At 39.8% G+C, this 18,804-nt stretch overlaps 1 protein-coding gene across 1 annotated transcript in view; it reads right to left on the reverse strand.

The window, feature by feature from the left end:
* LOC124794759 (unc-112-related protein-like) overlaps positions 1-18,804 on the reverse strand; it is a 625,792-nt gene that overhangs the window by 33,219 nt on the left and 573,769 nt on the right. Inside the window, exons 4-5 of the mRNA XM_047258377.1 lie at positions 6,307-6,518; positions 1,484-1,694 (exon numbers count right to left, since the gene is read on the reverse strand). Of these exons, the coding sequence (XP_047114333.1) occupies positions 1,484-1,694; positions 6,307-6,518 (423 nt within the window). The remainder of the gene's footprint in view (positions 1-1,483; positions 1,695-6,306; positions 6,519-18,804) is intronic.

Consider the following 18,804-nt stretch of genomic DNA (forward strand, 5'->3'; position numbering starts at 1 on the left):
CATTTGTGACAAACATATCTGCTCCATCACTGGATTCCTCAACATCTACACCAACAACATCTCTCATGCCTTCTTCTCTCAAAACTGCACCACAGATCTAATTCACAAGCATATTTCCTGAGCAGTATTCTCCTGTCACCCTCTGACCAGTCCAGTTTCCACTTCCAATATCAAGGAGTCCTTGAATGCCTCAATACCTCACTTTGCTAAGGCTATGACTTTCTCAAGTCAGTCCCTCAAACTCGATCCCTTCTCTCCAGTATCCTCCACAAACCACCCACTTACCTCCCATCATTGTCCTAACCTCTGCAACATCTTATTCATCATATAACATTCCCAAACCATTATCCCCCTCCTTGCAATCATTCCTGCTCTGTCCACTCCCTCATTGCAATATACTATGGTCCCACCACTGGTAAATCCTGCAATATCACGGGCAGAGCAACATGTGAAACCACAGATTTTGTTTATCAACTAACTTTCATCCACTACACATTGTTTTATATTGGAATGAACATCCCTAAACTGTTTGAGTGCATAATAAGCAATCTTTGTCAAACACATCATCCTCACAACTGCAACACACATCTTTTTAACAAACTTATTTCCTGAGCATTATTCTCCTATTCCTCACTGACCAGTGCTGTTTCCATTTCCATAAGTTCCAGAAACACCCCTTGTCACCCAATATCAATCAGTCCTTGATGCCTCAATACTTTACCACATCATGCCTATGGGTTTCTCTCATCCTACAGTGTGAGTGACCAGCCCTTCCTTTTAAACCTTCTGAACTTATCATTTTCCCTCCCCTGAGGAAGAAACTATTAATTCCAAAAGCTAGGATAGTGTATAATTATATTGACAGTGATGACATTTGTCCTGTTTCATGAAAATATAGTGTAGTATTAATATAATTACAATAATTACATTTATGCCTAAAATTTATTTTAATCACTGAGCTACCTACCTAATATAAAATAATGTAAAATGTGAAATTTTTATTTAACTGCATTGAAATGAAGGTAACAGAGTTCTACACATAAGTCTTAAAATCAGTGACAAACAGGGATTGCCTTGGTCAAGTGAAACAGCACGACCATCTCATTACACAGGCATTTGTAGGTCATAAGTTTTATGTAGAGAATGTGGAAAACTGTTGATTTGAGATGTGCCACACAAGTAAACAAATTCAAAATTGGATTAATGACAGAGGAAAAATAAGAATGCAATGAGATCAACCACACCTCATTCAAGCATACGAATTGTGCCCATTCTCTAAAAGAGTGGCAGTTTTTCAATACAAATTTTTGTACTTTGTCATCAAGGAATCTCCAAAGGCCAGTTATAGGAATTCAGTGATAAGTTACATTTGGAAAGCTATATATACATAATATAATGAAAAGAATTAAGACACTTACAAATTTTGATCACATGTAAAATATATATATATATATATATTTTGTGAAATTTTTCCAGTGCTTACCTGTAGGGCTGCAAACATCAGCATTTCTTCTTCAGTACAGTCAATTTCTTCATTTAGCAGCTGCCACTTGGCTTGCTCATATATTTGATTGATTCTGACTGCATCATATTTCACATTAAGGTCATAAAATGAATAGAATTTGAATCTCAAGCAAAGCGTGTCAAATTCACGGACACCCTGTTCCATAATTGATAGAGACGAGTCTAGCCACCTGAAAGAAAACAGGATCTTAAATTTCACATGCTGAAAGTACTGTCCATTTTGTAAATGCAAGAACAGGAACTGTGCTAGTAATGGATTGGAAATAAATTGAACATGCCATCTTACACAGGTGTTCATTTTTGCCTTGTGTTTTGCTTTTTTAATTTCCTATATAAGAAAACACACAAGTTTTGTGCTACAGTGTCCCAACATTTATGTATTACTTGGGAAAATTTCTGTGGGCACTAAAAGTGAACCCAACTGTGAAAGGAAGACAGTCCATGTCTGAGCAATTACAGTGAAGCACCTGTGTGAATTAGGTGATGATGAATGGGGAAAAATTACAGTCTTATTGTAGGAATTAATCCTGCATTTACCTCAAGTGGCATAAGGAAACAAATCATTACAGCCAGATGAGAACTGATTAGTCCACAACCCCAACTCCCCTTCCTATCCTATCTATAAGTCCATATCTCAATATCTGAGCTACCTTGTTCAGTTATCCAATTGAAGATAAGGTTGGCAGAACAACATGCTACTTTAGAGAAGCCTAAATTCTCTTTATAAACCGATGAAAAATTCAGGATGAAATACATGTGTGTGATGCTACCAAATAAAAGAGAGGATGAGCAAGAGACAAGTACCTCATTTTCTATTTGGCTGCTGGGTGTTCAGTGTCTCTTCTACTTGGTGAATGGTGATCTATCCTCATACACATAACTGAAATTTATTGCGCATTCCTTCTGTCTCTTCACAGATTTTAATCATAATTGGTATCAGCCAGATGAGAACTGATTAGTCCACAACCCCAACTCCCCTTCCTATCCTATCTATAAGTCCATATCTCAATATCTGAGCTACCTTGTTCAGTTATCCAATTGAAGATAAGGTTGGCAGAACAACATGCTACTTTAGAGAAGCCTAAATTCTCTTTATAAACCGATGAAAAATTCAGGATGAAATACATGTGTGTGATGCTACCAAATAAAAGAGAGGATGAGCAAGAGACAAGTACCTCATTTTCTATTTGGCTGCTGGGTGTTCAGTGTCTCTTCTACTTGGTGAATGGTGATCTATCCTCATACACATAACTGAAATTTATTGCGCATTCCTTCTGTCTCTTCACAGATTTTAATCATAATTGGTATAATTTTCATCTCTTGGAAAGTGCACTGTTAAAAGTAATTTTTGGACACACTGTAAGACTGTCCATTTGGTTACTACAGAAATCAGAATCAGCTTTTCGCAAATAAAAAACGAGGTGCATGTTTCTTGCTCATCCTCTCTTTTATTTGGTGGCTACTAATACAGCATCACACAGATGTATTCCATCCTGAATTTTTCATCAATTTATAAAGAGAATTTAGGTTTCTCTAAAGTAGCTTGTGGTTCTGCCAACCTTATCTTGAGCAGGCACGGAAATCTGCATACTGCTGCAATTTAGTGTTCGAGTGCTCGGTAGAAAAATTCCTCGTGTCAGAGTGGGAAGCCGTTAGCTAGCTGGAGGTGATAGTTAATGAAAAACACTCGATGAAGTCTATCTAGGACTGCCAAATATCAACATGGCAACTAGTGTAAAATTTCAGTACGTGTTTCTCTGTAGGAATATGAATTCTGCTAATAAGCAGAAAATGTGTAATAACTACAAGGGGAAAATACTAAGCTGAATGAATATATATGTAGTTTATATCTGGTGCTCAGAAAATGGAATTTATGGAACTTCAAGAAGGAAGTAGTGAACTGAACACACTACAAATCCTGCATGGTAGTTGACTGTTTTATAAATGTGGGCAAGAGTGAAGTACAACACCTGCAAACAGAAAGTGCAAGTCGAGGATCCATGTACATACATTTTGCACGTAACTTCTTTCTAGTCTTTCTACTACAGGTTATGGAAGTGCATTATGCAGTTCTCATGAAATATGTGAAAAGAAAAAGGACATTGTGAATAATGCAGGACAAAAAAATTTGTTGATACAGGTAAAAAAGAAATGTGTTTTCTGGAGATTTGGCAATTTTACATTGTTTTGATGAAATATCAGCCTGTCAGGTCTAAAATGATGAAACAAACAGTGCAAGATAAGACACAAATATCAATAACATCAAATCAACAAGAACAAATAAAACTGAAATATATGCAGGTAGACAAGGGCAAAACATAGCTACTGACTTTTTGAAGTAGAAGCAATATAAATTTTACTTGAAAAATAAACCTTGGTGCAAAATTCTGTACAGTGACAGCAATAAGCCATGAAAAGATATCTCCAATAAGCAGCAAAGACTTTTCATCTTGCTAGCATTAATAAACAGTGTTGCAAGAAATTAAAAACAAGATCTAGTTTTCTCATGAAAGAAAACTGTTTTAGCTGACAGTACAAGTGTCATGACTTGGCTGAGGGGTTATGTGTAAACAAACAACTGGAAGGGACAAATAACATGTTCTGAAATATATGCAGCTAATTTGAAAATTTGTACGTACAAGTAATTTGTGGAAAATATTCCACACTGCACTTTATTCGCACCTCAATAGATTAGTGAGAAAGTTGTAATAATAAAAAAAAGTCAGATATAATAAGTAAGAAAATAGTGGTGAAATGTAATGCTGCAAAGGCAAAAATGACATGTTATTAAGGGAATCTAGTGTGCAATTTCCTGCCCCTGAAGCAGAGCCACCCCAAAATTATTGCGGTGTTTTATTTGTGCAAGGAATCACCCACAATACAACTAGTTCAAAAGACGAATCTCAAGGGCAAAGTCAACTAGATACCTGGTACAAAACCTAATAAACTACTGAATATGGGGATATCTCACCACTCTGAAACAGCATCTGAAAGTAAGTAACGTCTGTTGTTAAAAGTGATGCTATTTTACACTATGTATGAAACAGCTCCCATAAAATTTCACCATCAGTAGAGCTAAATGCAGTAGAGGTGTACCAGAAGACGTTAAGCTAGCAAATAACTTCAACAACAAAATAGATGCCAGCAGCAAAAAACCTTGCAAGTGTGTGTATTTTGCATCAAAATATCAACAAATTAGAGCTTCTAAAACCACAATTATAAAACTGTGCTCATGTATTATCTCTCACCGATCACAATGTAATATTTATAACTGAAATGCCATAGACTGACAGCTACACATTGAGAGCAAGTTATTTTAGAAATTATAGGGAGAAAGGTTGAAACTAATGATTTGTTTAATCAAGTATAATATTTAAATCCCTTACATAACTTTCACTTTGAAGCCTGTGGAACTGAAATTTCCACAAATGATACACCTGTTGTAGTGATGACAGTATGAAGGGCTCCTGCAGGAAACGTGTGTTTTTATTAAGCTGGTGGAATCACTTTTGACCCAAATATATTCCAAAGCAAAGTATTAAATTATTATAAGAATTTTAATATCGTTTACATGTCTAGTGATCAGTGATAACCAGTTCTGAGCTTCTGAGCTTATGCCACTTCTGATGATGAAGCTGGACGAATCTTTGAATAATAATGATGAACTGGGGTTTGACATCACTAAATGCTGATTGCTTGGCAATGGTATATTCGGTTGAGTTTGTTAGTGGAAGCAGTAAAGGGAAGTTAACTCCTATAGTAAAGTGAAACGAAGTAATGATGATTAGTGATATAATGTATGAAGATTACTGGGAATGTTTAAATATGTTGTTCTCTGTTTTGCTGCTAACTATGAATAAATGCCAGATTTCATCAGTTATACTCGTATTGGTGATGTTTAATTTAAACCTTGTGATATCAATCATAAGTAACTACAGCAAAAAAATAATTAATTGTAAGTTGGGCCACATTATCAACAGCAGCAAAATGGAGATGTTAGATGATATGACTAAGCCTGCTCTGTTATAGCAAGATGGAAGCAGCTGGGTAGTAGCGTCATATCGTCGTGATGACAATACGAGATCAAAGCAATACTTGCAAAGTAACCAAACTAACTTCATCTTAATGCAGAAAGGGATAAATTTCTTTGGCATTAAAGTGTTCAGTAATCTACCAGTTGATATCAGAAACTTTGTATTACTATAAACAAGCATGTTTGTGGTAGTTTTATGACTGGGATGTCTCATTATGTTTATGCTTAAATACTAATTATTATCTTTGTTGTGCAGTATAACATACTTATTTTCAAGTAGAGTCATTCTGCTGTATGTGTAAATAGAGACACTTATGGTTGGTTGTAAAATAGACTGTGTCTGTTTTTGTGGATCAAGGTATTACCCAGCATTTGCTTCAGGACAGTTTTTCACTGGAAGAATCTAAGGAGGTGTAATAAATAAATTACTAAAATTGCTTAAAGATATCATTAACTGTCTCTTGGGCATTATTCATCTCTCTGATAACTTTTATCATATTGGACTAATGGAAAGGTATGGATGACCAAAAGACTTGCATGATTTTCCATAATTATGGTTCATGTGCATAAGACTATTACAGAAATGATCAGCTTTGTCCAGTGGAAGAAGCTAGTATACTTACAATGTGAACTAAGGAGAGGTATACTGCTGATATTCTGAAAGTGGCTGTACAAAGCCATTTTATGCAACATACATGTGACACGATAAATTTATAGCAGTTGTGGCTGATGCAGCAACCCATACTCACGCGACATTCATGCGTGCACGCTCCACCAGACTGCGGGGTCGCAGCTGCCTGGCGCGCACCTCAGGGCTGGGGTGTGCCGGACTGTGAGCCAGCGAAGAGTCGAGGCTACCGTTGAGCATCTCCAGTGACACGCTCGTGTTTGCATTTGGGGAGTACGTCCCATTCAGGTCCGTGAAGCCCGGCGAAGGATTGTTGCGCTTCCATGTTCCCGTCTGTGAGAGAGTGAGAAATAGTACATTGTGAGACTTGCCAATACTCTAACATTTGTCATGAAGTACAGCAACGTTATTCATGAAAGTACAATCGAAAATAAAGATTTAATGGTACAGAGGATGCAGCTTATTATCCTCAGCACAGAGTCGTCGACAGAGATAGCTTCTGGTGTGTCCCAGAGGAATGTTAGAGGACGCTTGTTTTCATGCTTTATTATTATGACCTTAATGACAATACTAATAGTAACCTCAGACTTTTCACAGATGATACGATTATCTATACTTGAGTACCTTTTGTAGGAAAACTGCATAAATCATCAGCCAGGTCTTGATAAGATTTAAAAGATTTGCATCTTGCCTTAGATATTGAGATACCAGTATGTAAAATATTGCACTTCACAAAACATAAAAATCTACCCTCTCCTACATTTAACAATTTGTGGCAGTATGAAATGGAATCATCACACAGTCTCAGTCTGAGGCAAAGCAGGTTATTGTTCATTGACAGAATAGTGGCAAAATGCTATCAGCCTACAGAGGGGATTGTACAAAGTAGTTGTGTGACCTGTTCTAGAAAACTGGTGTGTGGGACCCATACCAAGTAGGACTAACAGGGGATATTGCATGTATATGAAGAAGGGTGACACAAATGGCTACAGAAATGCTGGAGATACTGAAATGGCAGACAACTGTCAACTGTCCCATGAAAGGCTACTTACAAAATGGCAAGAATCAGTATCAATTGAAGGATCTAGAAATATGCTGCAAACATCTGTGTATCACTCCTGTAGGAGAGTAACTAGAATGAGCAAGGAGCCACTTAAGTAATCATTCTTCCCACACCCTATATGGCACCACATTCATTGAAGTAGCACCACATTGCTGTTGTGGTCTTCAGTTTGAAGACTGGTTTGTGCAGCTCTCCATACTACTGTGTGAGTCTTTTCATCTACAAATAACTAACTTACATCCTTTTGAATCTGCTTACTACATTCATCTCCTGGCTTCCCCTACAATTTTTACCCCCACACGTCCCTCCAATACTAAGTTGGCGATTCCTTGATTGTCTCAGAATGTGTCCTAACAACCGATCCCTTCTTTTGGTCAAGTTGTGCCACAAATTTCCTGTCTCTCAATTCCATAACTCCTCATTAGTTAGATGATTGACCCATCAAAACATCAACATTCTTCTGTTGCGCCACATTTTGAAAGCTTCTATTGTCTCTTTGTCTAAACTGTTTATTGTCCATGTTTCACCTCCACACACAGTTACATTGCAGACAAACACCTTCTGAAAAGACTTCCTAACACATAGATCTATATTCAGTATTAAGAAATTTCTCTTCTTCAGAAACACTTTCCTTGTCATCGCCAGTCTCCATATTATATCCTCCCTACTCCAGCCATCACCATATTTTGCTCCCCAAATAGCAAAACTCATCTACTATTTTAAGTGTCTCGTTTCCCTCATTATCACCTGATTTACTTTGACTACATTCCATTATTCTTGTTTTGGTTTTGTTGACATTCTTCTTATATCCTCCTTTCAAGGCACTGTCTGTTCTGTTCAGCTGCTCTTAAAAGTCCCAAATATTTCTTTTGTTTCGTTTACTGTCTACTCAATTTACAGACTGAATATCAGGGATAGGCTACAACCCTGTCTCATTCCTTTCTCAACCATTGCTTCTCTTTCATGCCCCTCAACTCCTATAACTGCCGTCTGATTTCTGTACAAGTTGTAAATAGCTTATAGCTCACTGCAGTTGACCCTGCTACCTTCACATTTCAAAGAGAGCATTCTAGTTAATATTATCAAAAGCTTTCTCTACGACTGCAAATGCTATAAATGTGGATTTGTCTCTGCTTGAGTACTGCCACGCGTGTTCTACATTTCCCCAGAATCCAAACTGATCATCTCCAGTCTAGGCTTCTACCAGTTTTACCACTACCAGTTTTACCATTCTTCTGTAAGGAATTCGTGTTAATATTGTGCAACGATGACTTATTAAATTGATAGTTTGGTAATTTTCATACCTGTCAACAACTGCTTTCTTTCGAATTGGAATTACTAAGTATTCTTGAAGTCTGAGGGTATTTCACCTGTCTCATACATCTTGCACGCCAGATGGAAGACTTGTCACGGCTGGCTCTCCCTAGGCTATCAGTAGTTCTGACAGAATATCGTCTACTCCTGGGGCCTTGTTTCAACTTCTGTCAAATTCTCCTCGCAGTATCCTATCTCCCATCTCATCTTCATCAACATCCATTTCCCTTTCTGTAATATAGCCTTCAAGTTAATCTCGCTTGTATATACTATGTGTATAATCCTTCCACCTTTCATCCTTCCCTTCTTTGATTAGGACTGGTTTTCCATCTGAGTACTTGATATTAATACAGCCGCTTCTCTTCTCTCCAAAGGCCTCTTTAATTTTCCTATATACGGTATTTATCTCTCCCCTAGTGAAGTATGCTTCTAAATCCTTACACTTGTCCTCTAGCCATTCCTGCTTAGCCATTTTGCACTTCCTGTCAATCTCAATTTTTAAACGTCCGTATTCCCTTCCGCCTGCTTCATTTGCTGCATTTTTAAATTTTCTCCTTTCATTAATTACATTCAGTATCTCTTGTGTTATCCAAGGATTTCTTCTAGGCCTTGTCTGTTCACCTATTTGATTCCCTGCTCCCTTCACTGTTTCATCTCTTAAAGCCACTCATTCGTTTTCTACTGTATTCCTTTCCCCTATTTCAGGCAATTGTTGCCTAGTGCTCCCTCTGAAATTCTCAACAACCTCTGGTTCTTTCAACTTTTCCAAATCCCACCTCCTTAATTTCCCACCTTTTTGCAATTTCGTCAGTTTTAATGTACAGATCATAAATAGTAAATTGCGGCCAGAATTCACATCTGCCGCTGCAAATGTCTTACAATTTAAAATTTGATTCCGAAATCTCTGTGTAACCATTATATAATCTATCTGAAACCTTTGTCTCCAGTTCTCTTCCACGCATACAACCTTCTCTTACGATTCTTAAATCAAGTGTTAGCGACGATTAAATTATGCTCTGTGCAAAATTCTACCAGTCTGCTTCCTCATTCGTTCCTTTCCTTGGTCCATATTCAATTACTATATTTCCTTCTCTTCCTTTTCCTATTATTGAACTCCTTTAACTATCTGAATAATATTCTTTGTCTTACCATAAATTTCTTCAACCTCTTCATCATTTGCGTAACTTGTTGGCATATAAACTTGTACTACTGTTGTAGACGTGTCTATCTTGGCTACGATAATGCGGTCACTATGCTGTTCATGGTAGCTTACCCGCATCCCTGATTTGTTAGTCATTATTAAACCCACACCTGCATCGCCTCTATTTGACCTTGTATTAACTTGACCAGACGTCCTGTTCCTCCTGAACCTCACTAACTTCAACTATATATCTAATTTCAACCTATCCATTTCTCTTTTAAAATTTTCTAACCAACCTGCCCGATTAAGCGATTTAGCATTCCACGCTCCGATCCGTAGAACGCCAGTTTTGTCTCTCTTGATAACGACATTCTCCTGAGTTCTCCGGAATTTTTTACTCAAGAGGACGCCATCATTTAACCATACAGTACAGTTGCATGCCCTAGGGAAAAATTACGGCTGTAGTTGCCCCTTGCTTTCAGCCGTTCGCAGTACCAGTACAGCAAAGCCGTTTTGGTTGATGATACAAGGCCAGATCGTCAATTGTACAGACCATTGCCCATGCAATTACTAAAAAGGCTGCTGCCCCTTTTCAGGAACCACACGTTTGTCTGGCCTCTCAGCAGATACCTCACCGTTAGTTAGTTATGGTTGCACCTACGGTATCGCTGAGGTACGCAAGCCACCCCACCGACAACAAGGTCCACGGTTCACAGCTTATTATCGTAACAAATATTATAATCATCGACAAGTAAATGACCAATCGCATAATGTTTTCCTGTAAATGTATGGTTGACGTGATTTCCGAAATCCCTTACATCTACAATCGGTCAGCTACAGACAACTGTTTCGCCCCTGGTCGCTTCGATCTGCGACACAGGTTTCGAGGACGAGGGACAGACTGGGAACGCCCAAGTCAAACTTCGATAAATAAAGGTGCAAATAATTTTATTGAATAAAATAATGAGTTACAATATTCCAGAGATGAGACCAATGTACGATTTACGATTAATCGTGGGATGTGCTTTCGACATTACAAGTAGCAGGATGATAGACACGGCACCTACTACATCGAATGAATGCAGTTTTACCGCATGCACAAGGAATCTTGAGATTTTCTAAGGAAAAATTAAGCTCGTTAAAATTTAGATAACTTTCTTTTTCTTGAGACAATCTGGATTCAAACCGTGCGTAAAACAACATTGTCTTATATGTCGGTGCCGAACATTTGCGATGTACGACTGACTTTATTTCAATAACGACAGGCAATTTCTCGTTCGCTGTCAATCAAATATGAACACGTTTGAAGGCGCTTGATAAAGTTTTTAACTTGGCTATAGAAATAAAAGCCGCGTAATATTTGTTGTAATAACAGAAATTAGTAAATTGCGAAATAACATTATAAATTCATTATAATTTCATACAAATATATGTGCCTATACGTCATATTTCCTTTCAGATGCAATATGTACGAAATAATAAGCCTAGTCATGAAAAAATATGAATTAAAAAAGAAAAATAAGATGAGTATGACTTGATCCTGCGCTAACCCCATGACGGCCGCCAACTCGTGCTGAGGGTCGCTGAGCCCCGCTACATCATTGATGCGTAAAACTTCTCTTGCGATTTTCTCGAAATCGTCTTAGCAGTACCACAGTCACGACACTGGTATGAAAGTTGTTACCGTTTGACAGATGGAGCGACACTAGCGATCTAAGCGGTAGAAAGCAGATACATGTATCGTAAGGATAATGTTCGTCTTTAATTATTTTCTATTTAATTAATGGGATAGGGGTTACATTTTTGCGTTAGTAAGTTATCAGGGGACATAAATTATCGTGAAACATATGTAAAAACAGCCAAACCACACTTATTCCATAAGCTACGACACATTTATGACAAAATACTTTCGAATGTGTCTATATTTGCAGCTTATATAAATACATTTCATGCGTCCTCCATCGGCTCCTTTCCCCCCTCCCCCACTTCGTTTTTCCTCTCCTCCCCTGCTCCTCCCCCTCCTCCCACCCCCCTTTTCTTTCCCATCATCTGTCCAGGTTCCCCCGTCTGCCCTCGGCTGTGGTATATCATATTTGTGCCACTTTTTAGTGTAGTGTTCAAGTGAATGTTCAGTGTTGTTCGTCTTTCCAAAGTGTTGCGAACAGAAATCATGCTGTCGCTGAGTGTGAATTTTATATCTCTTGCGAACAGAAACGAGACTGTCGCCGTGTTTTTTAATTGTCTGTCTATTATTTTACCTGTCTGCTTCATATGTATTTTATTAGCATCATCAAGCCTTTGTTTTATGTTTTAAGTTCCACAATTTTCCGCCATTTTACCATGTAAGTCACCGATTTTATCGCCTGCTTTTATTATTTATTATCTTCATCTTTTTAAAACAAATTTCTCTAGGCCGAAGAGCGGCGTACTATGCTGCTGCCAGCCCACCCCTCTTTAGGGAGGGGGGGGGGGAAATCGAAACTCAATAAAGGAAAAAAGAGAGAGAGAGAGAAGTAAATATTTCAGTTGTGATCGGTTGTTATTATCAAGCCAATGTACTGAGGATTCTTGCCGGGTGTGGCTCAGATTGAGCAACATTTGTAGAATTCGTGTCTCATGTGTCGGGAAACAGTTTTATCGCTTTTGGCGATTTATTATCACATATATGTGATTTTCTCTTAAGCTACAGTCGTGGTGGCTTATTTGATACGTTCAATAACATAAGTATTACATTCCATACGGGTTTCCTACGTTCCATATTCACTGATTTGGCTGAAAGTGTAGATAGATGCATGGCACTGTAAGAGGTCAGGTCTTGTAGTGTTTACCAGCGATTTTTTGTTATTAAAGGAAAAAGACGTTATTCAGCAAACGTCTGTACGTTACAAAAGAAATCTAAATAAACTGTCTCGTAATGCACCGTTTCGTATCTTCCGCGGTCTCTTAGACGACTAAATAATCACAAATGTGATTTAATTTTTTAGTTATTGTCTATTTTTATGGTACTATATACACATCTTATTTCAAAACTCTGTTACAAATCAAAACGTTTGTATTCGCACTCATCCGACATCGTATTCAGAAGTGCCACTAGCTGACCACTTGGGGCGCCGCTATCGCTGAGAGTAACAAAAACGAAATGGAGTGTCGCAAGTGTTATGTCAGACTGTGGTAGTACGCCTTACTACTTACATATTATGTTTTCCTAATGCACTACTAAAAGTGTCAGACGTAAATCCGTCATCCGAACGTCGTGGACTCCCCTTGTAACCACAAACACGTTTGTCGATATGCAGGTGGTGAAAATGTTAATGGCGAGTTTATTTTAGAATTTTCTATACTTTGAGAAATTTATACACAGCACTCTTCAAACCTACAAGACAATAGACGCAAGTGAAAATGCCTCTTACATAGTAGAGAAGAAAAAAATACAAAGGAGCAACAGTTTGTCTGGAAGAGTGAGAGGACATTTACAGAGATATTCTAAGTTCAAAAAATTTTCAATACGTTCCACATAATTTTGTTCATATTTGTCCATTTAAATTTGTTATAATGCATCATAGCTATGTGGTTTCACCGTGATAACATTTCAGTGAAGCTGATACTGTAGACATCTGAAGTCTTCAAGGTAGTATTGTCTTCCGAAATGTACACTGAGACCATGTGTCTCGAAGACCTGTTTTTGCGTCCATTGTAGTCTCTGAATACACAGAAGATACCTTTCCAAAATCACTGTCAAATATTTCTTTAATGTGATTAAGTTCAAATGGCTCTGAGCACTATGGGACTTAACATCTGTGGTCATCAGTCCCCTAGAACTTAGAACTACTTAAACCTAACTAACCTAAGGACATCACACACATCCATGCCCGAGGCAGGATTCGAACCTGCGACCGTAGGAGTCGCGCGGTTCCGGACTGAGCGCCTAGAACTGCTAGACCACCGCGGCCGGCTGTGATTAAGTGCTCTCGGTGATGAATCTAAATAAAAAAGTATGATTTTGGACATTAAATCCACAAAAACAGGAAGAACAAATGCTTTCTGTTTTTAGACCACCTCTCAAATTGCTTCCAAAGTGCAGCTTTCAAGGTAGTCTTTTAATTGTGGCTCTCAGAGCCGGCCTCGGCTAGCGAGGGGCCCTCTGCAGAACTTCAGCGCGGGGCTGTTGCGCATAATACACTCCTGGAAATTGAAATAAGAACACCGTGAATTCATTGTCCCAGGAAGGGGAAACTTTATTGACACATTCCTGGAGTCAGATAAATCACATGATCACACTGACAGAACCACAGGCACATAGACACAGGCAACAGAGCATGCACAATGTCGGCACTAGTACAGTGTATATCCACCTTTCGCAGCAATGCAGGCTGCTATTCTCCCATGGAGACGATCGTAGAGATGCTGGATGTAGTCCTGTGGAACGCCTTGCCATGCCATTTCCACCTGGCGCCTCAGTTGGACCAGCGTTCGTGCTGGACGTGCAGACCGCGTGAGGCGACGCTTCATCCAGTCCCAAACATGCTCAATGGGGGACAGATCCGGAGATCTTGCTGGCCAGGGTAGTTGACTTACACCTTCTAGAGCACGTTGGGTGGCACGGGATACATGCGGACGTGCATTGTCCTGTTGGAACAGCAAGTTCCCTTGCCGGTCTAGGAATGGTAGAACGATGGGTTCGATGACGGTTTGGATGTACCGTGCACTATTCAGTGTCCCCTCGACGATCACCAGTGGTGTACGGCCAGAGTAGGAGATCGCTCCCCACACCATGATGCCGGGTGTTGGCCCTGTGTGCCTCGGTCGTATGCAGTCCTGATTGTGGCGCTCACCTGCACGGCGCCAAACACGCATACGACCATCATTGGCACCAAGGCAGAAGCGACTCTCATCGCTGAAGACGACACGTCTCCAATCGTCCCTCCATTCACGCCTGTCGCGACACCACTGGAGGCGGGCTGCACGATGTTGGGGCGTGAGCGGAAGATGGCCTAACGATGTGCGGGACCGTAGCCCAGCTTCATGGAGACGGTTGCGAATGGTCCTCGCCGATACCCCAGGAGCAACAGTGTCCCTAATTTGCTGGGAAGTGGCGGTGCGGTCCCCTACGGCACTGCGTAGGATCCTACGGTCTTGGCGTGCATCCGTGCGTCGCTGCGGTCCGGTCCCAGGTCGACGGGCACGTGCACCTTCCGCCGACCACTGGCGACAACATCGATGTACTGTGGAGACCTCACGCCCCACGTGTTGAGCAATTCGGCGGTACGTCCACCCGGCCTCCCGCATGCCCACTATACGCCCTCGCTCAAAGTCCGTCAACTGCACATACGGTTCACGTCCACGCTGTCGCGGCATGCTACCAGTGTTAAAGACTGCGATGGAGCTCCGTATGCCACGGCAAACTGCCTGACACTGACGGCGGCGGTGCACAAATGCTGCGCAGCTAGCGCCATTCGACGGCCAACACCGGGGTTCCTGGTGTGTCCGCTGTGCCGTGCGTGTGATCATTGCTTGTACAGCCCTCTCGCAGTGTCCGGAGCAAGTATGGTGGGTCTGACACACCGGTGTCAATGTGTTCTTTTTTCCATTTCCAGGAGTATATATCAAAAGACTATTATTATATCGGACCGACTGTTGCGAGAGGTAAATAATTCGAGGGAGAAGGAATCTTAATAGGAATGGTAATTAATAAACTGTTAGTAATAAAAAGTAATGGGAATCCTTCGAATTTAATGAAATTCAAATTCGAATAATGTTCACATATCTTGTTCAGGACACACTCTTAAATGTATTTGTCGCCTCACTTCACTTCAAATTAAATGATTTGTGAGTGACGGACACAAACGGTATTCTGAGTTTCACACTCTACACAAAACATATTTTCGTTACTTTTCGACGAGCAGATTAATCAACAATATCATCAAAATTCAGTTTCAAAACCACGTCGTGTTCCACTGACAACACGACAAGAGACGACAGGTGTTCCCGCTAGACGCTGCTGCTGAAATAATTCTGGACCAGCTTTAAACAAGGAAAGCTCCTTTCAGCGGAGGCGACGTTCACTGGCTCGGATAGCAAAATTAAGGAGGCAATATAAATGTTGGAAAACGGGTTTACAGTTTCATTCACGTATTTCAGTATTAGCACTGGAGTTCTGATATCCTTGGGCACCATTTCTCTGAACACTGATTTTGGTCAAAATGCTCTGATGCAGCAATGTTTTTTGAACATTCACCTTTTATGTTTATACTTAGTCAAGATTTTTACATAGCATTTTCAGTTCTCGTCTTGTGTGTGTCTCAAACTTTCTGGAGCAAACAAAAAGCCGAATATTTTGGAATACTTAGCCAGTTGCCCAACACCTATCTTTAAAACTTTTTAATACTTTGTCAACGATACGGTAGAAAAAACCAGTTTTGTATCTCTCCTCTGGAAGTTGCGCCCAGCAAACCGTGTCGTTAGTTTCATAATCCAATCGCTTTGTCTTCTTGACAATTCTCTTTTCTTGAAATTTTCGGTCAATCTGTAAACTTTCAACAATCTCTTTAACAGTTGTTTGCTCATTAACAAAACCTTCTTCATGGAAATTCACAATAAACTTCCCTTAACTATCGTGGGATTTAGTTGCTACTTTCACGTCCACGTTTTCTGCTCGATGTGGCTTACTTGCCGTGTTAGTGGCAAAGTGAACATCGTACTAAACGACAACTCGAAGTTTTCTAATTCGTTCACTGCAAGTCTTCGTTTTAGATACATCAGTGACGTTGCTCACCTCAAGAAGGGCATCTCTTACTTTTCTTGCCCGGTGCATTATAACTTTGACACCCTCCACCCTACTTTCCCGTTGAGTATTTGAAAGCTTCTTCACTATTAAAGTTTGTACTCCGTTCAATAAGATTTCCCATCTCTAAGTGGATACAGCAAAAATAATGTATATTCCTTGAATTACACGAAAAAATGTGACCGCTTTTGCTGTAGATTTTGCTGCTTCTGATAAAACTAGATTAAGATTGTGGTTAGCGCATGGCATATAAAATGGCTCTGGATTACGCTTTAGAATTCAGGCTTGAACATCACATAGATAGCGTTTCATATTTTCATCATTATCATAACTCTGGCCTCTGCAGTCATGACCTGCATACAGACCTAATTGACCTAGTTTCGACAAAACGATTTCAGTCAAACTTTCTCCTGTTATTGAAATGATGTTCAAAAAGTCGAGAAAGTGTTTTTCTACAATCAGTGCGTCTTCTGATAAGTTTACAAACTTGACAAAATGTGTTATCTGTTCATTGTGGCTTGTCTCAGGAGTACAATCAACTGTGACTGAAAAATATTTACTTTCTTTAACAAAATTAACAACGCTTTTTTTATTTTGTTGGCAAATAAATTTATGAGTTTATGTTTAATGTTTTTCCGACATAATGGTCATAAATTTCTTGAGTTTTTACATACCTTTAATATTTCTTCAAAACGAGGTCAAATTCTGCTATCATTTCAATTGAACCAAGAAAATTACCAACACTGTCTTGATAGAGCTTGTCACCGGTTCCTCATAAGGCCATGTTATGCTGAGCCACGTGCCTGATGACGAGTACAATTCGCTTTAGAACCTCAGGCCAAGGTCCCTTTTTCTACTAGTTCAACGTCAGTTCCATCAACGCCGCGTTTTTTTTGTTTCAACCGTGTCTCACATTCTAGCCATTTCTTTTTTTTGTGCAATCTGTGTGGTTAAATGATTGTTTATGTTCTTGAAGCCGATTTCGTAGTGAATCGAGTGACACAGTCCATCACCTTTCAGATTATTTGAAGGAGATCCAAAAATTTTACAATAACAAAAAAACTTCGTTGGTAGATTTCGAATAGTCAAGCCATTTTCGATCCCTTTTTACGCCGTAGGGTAAAGTTCTTGAGTATATATGAGGTGAAAATTTTCTTCTAATTTCATTAAAAGATCATCAAAATTTACCTTTTCAGAAGGGCCTTTCTGTACAATTTCATGTATCATGGAAGATGTTAAGGTGCCCAGGCCTGGATTTGTGAATATTTAATGATCGCTGTTTGTATACCTAACTGATGCGGGATAGCGGGAAGTTCGCATTCCTTCATTTCCATTTTTGCCAAAAGCGCCACGTGATGAGAGACTACTGTTATCGCCACTTAAACATACTTCAGTTTTACTCTCGTGATAATGCTGGACGAAGAAATTTTTCGAAAGCGCCTCTTTGTGAGTTCAAAAATTGCTCACGGTGCAGCTCTTTCCTGCTCTTTTGCGCAGCTGAATCGTATATCCTAAACCTGCCCGCCTCACCAGACATTTCCCCGTCGGCACTTCAGACTACACGCACAGGATAAACACCACATCGTAATACAGAACGCACACACAACACGAATCGGTGTGACCTGCAAACGTAAATTTATACTCCCGAGAATGAACTAATTAATCTGTGAGAGACAGCCGCTGACCGTCGCCTCACAACGTGTTGCAAGGGTGCGGAATGGCGCTGAGTGTGTGTCAACGGCATTCTCTTAATTTACGGAGGCGCGAAATGTTAACAGTAGATATTATCTCTGTGATAGCCCTCCGTTCCCTCGATTACGATGCAGTGAGAGTTTTCTGTGACGTACACGAGTAGTCACGCAGTCGTGTCACAATGGGCATATACTTCAATTACATTGGATTCCTATTAAAAGTTGTTTCAGAAGCAACTTACTTCAATTTTTTCAATTTATCTGTAATACGAATATTTCAGGAGATAGTTTGAAATCATAGTGTGGGGCCTCTAGAAGCGTAGGCTCTGAGCACTATGGGACTTAACATCTGTGGTCATCAGTCCCCTAGAACTTAGAACTACTTAAACCTAACTAACCTAAGGACATCACACACATTCATGCCTGAGGCAGGATTCGAACCTGCGACCGTAGCATTTACGCGGCTCCGGACTGAGCGCCTAGAAGCGTAGGGCCCCGTGCAGTTGAACAGCTCGGATATGTATAAGGCAGGCCCTGGTGACTCTACAGTCTACACCCTATCGTGGACCTTCGCCTCTTCAGTGATTTTCTGCCAGATATCCCGATTCCACATTAGTGCTTCCCAATTC

The sequence above is a fragment of the Schistocerca piceifrons genome, chromosome 4, assembly GCF_021461385.2.
Source record: "Schistocerca piceifrons isolate TAMUIC-IGC-003096 chromosome 4, iqSchPice1.1, whole genome shotgun sequence".
In the NCBI taxonomy this organism is placed as follows: domain Eukaryota; kingdom Metazoa; phylum Arthropoda; class Insecta; order Orthoptera; family Acrididae; genus Schistocerca; species Schistocerca piceifrons.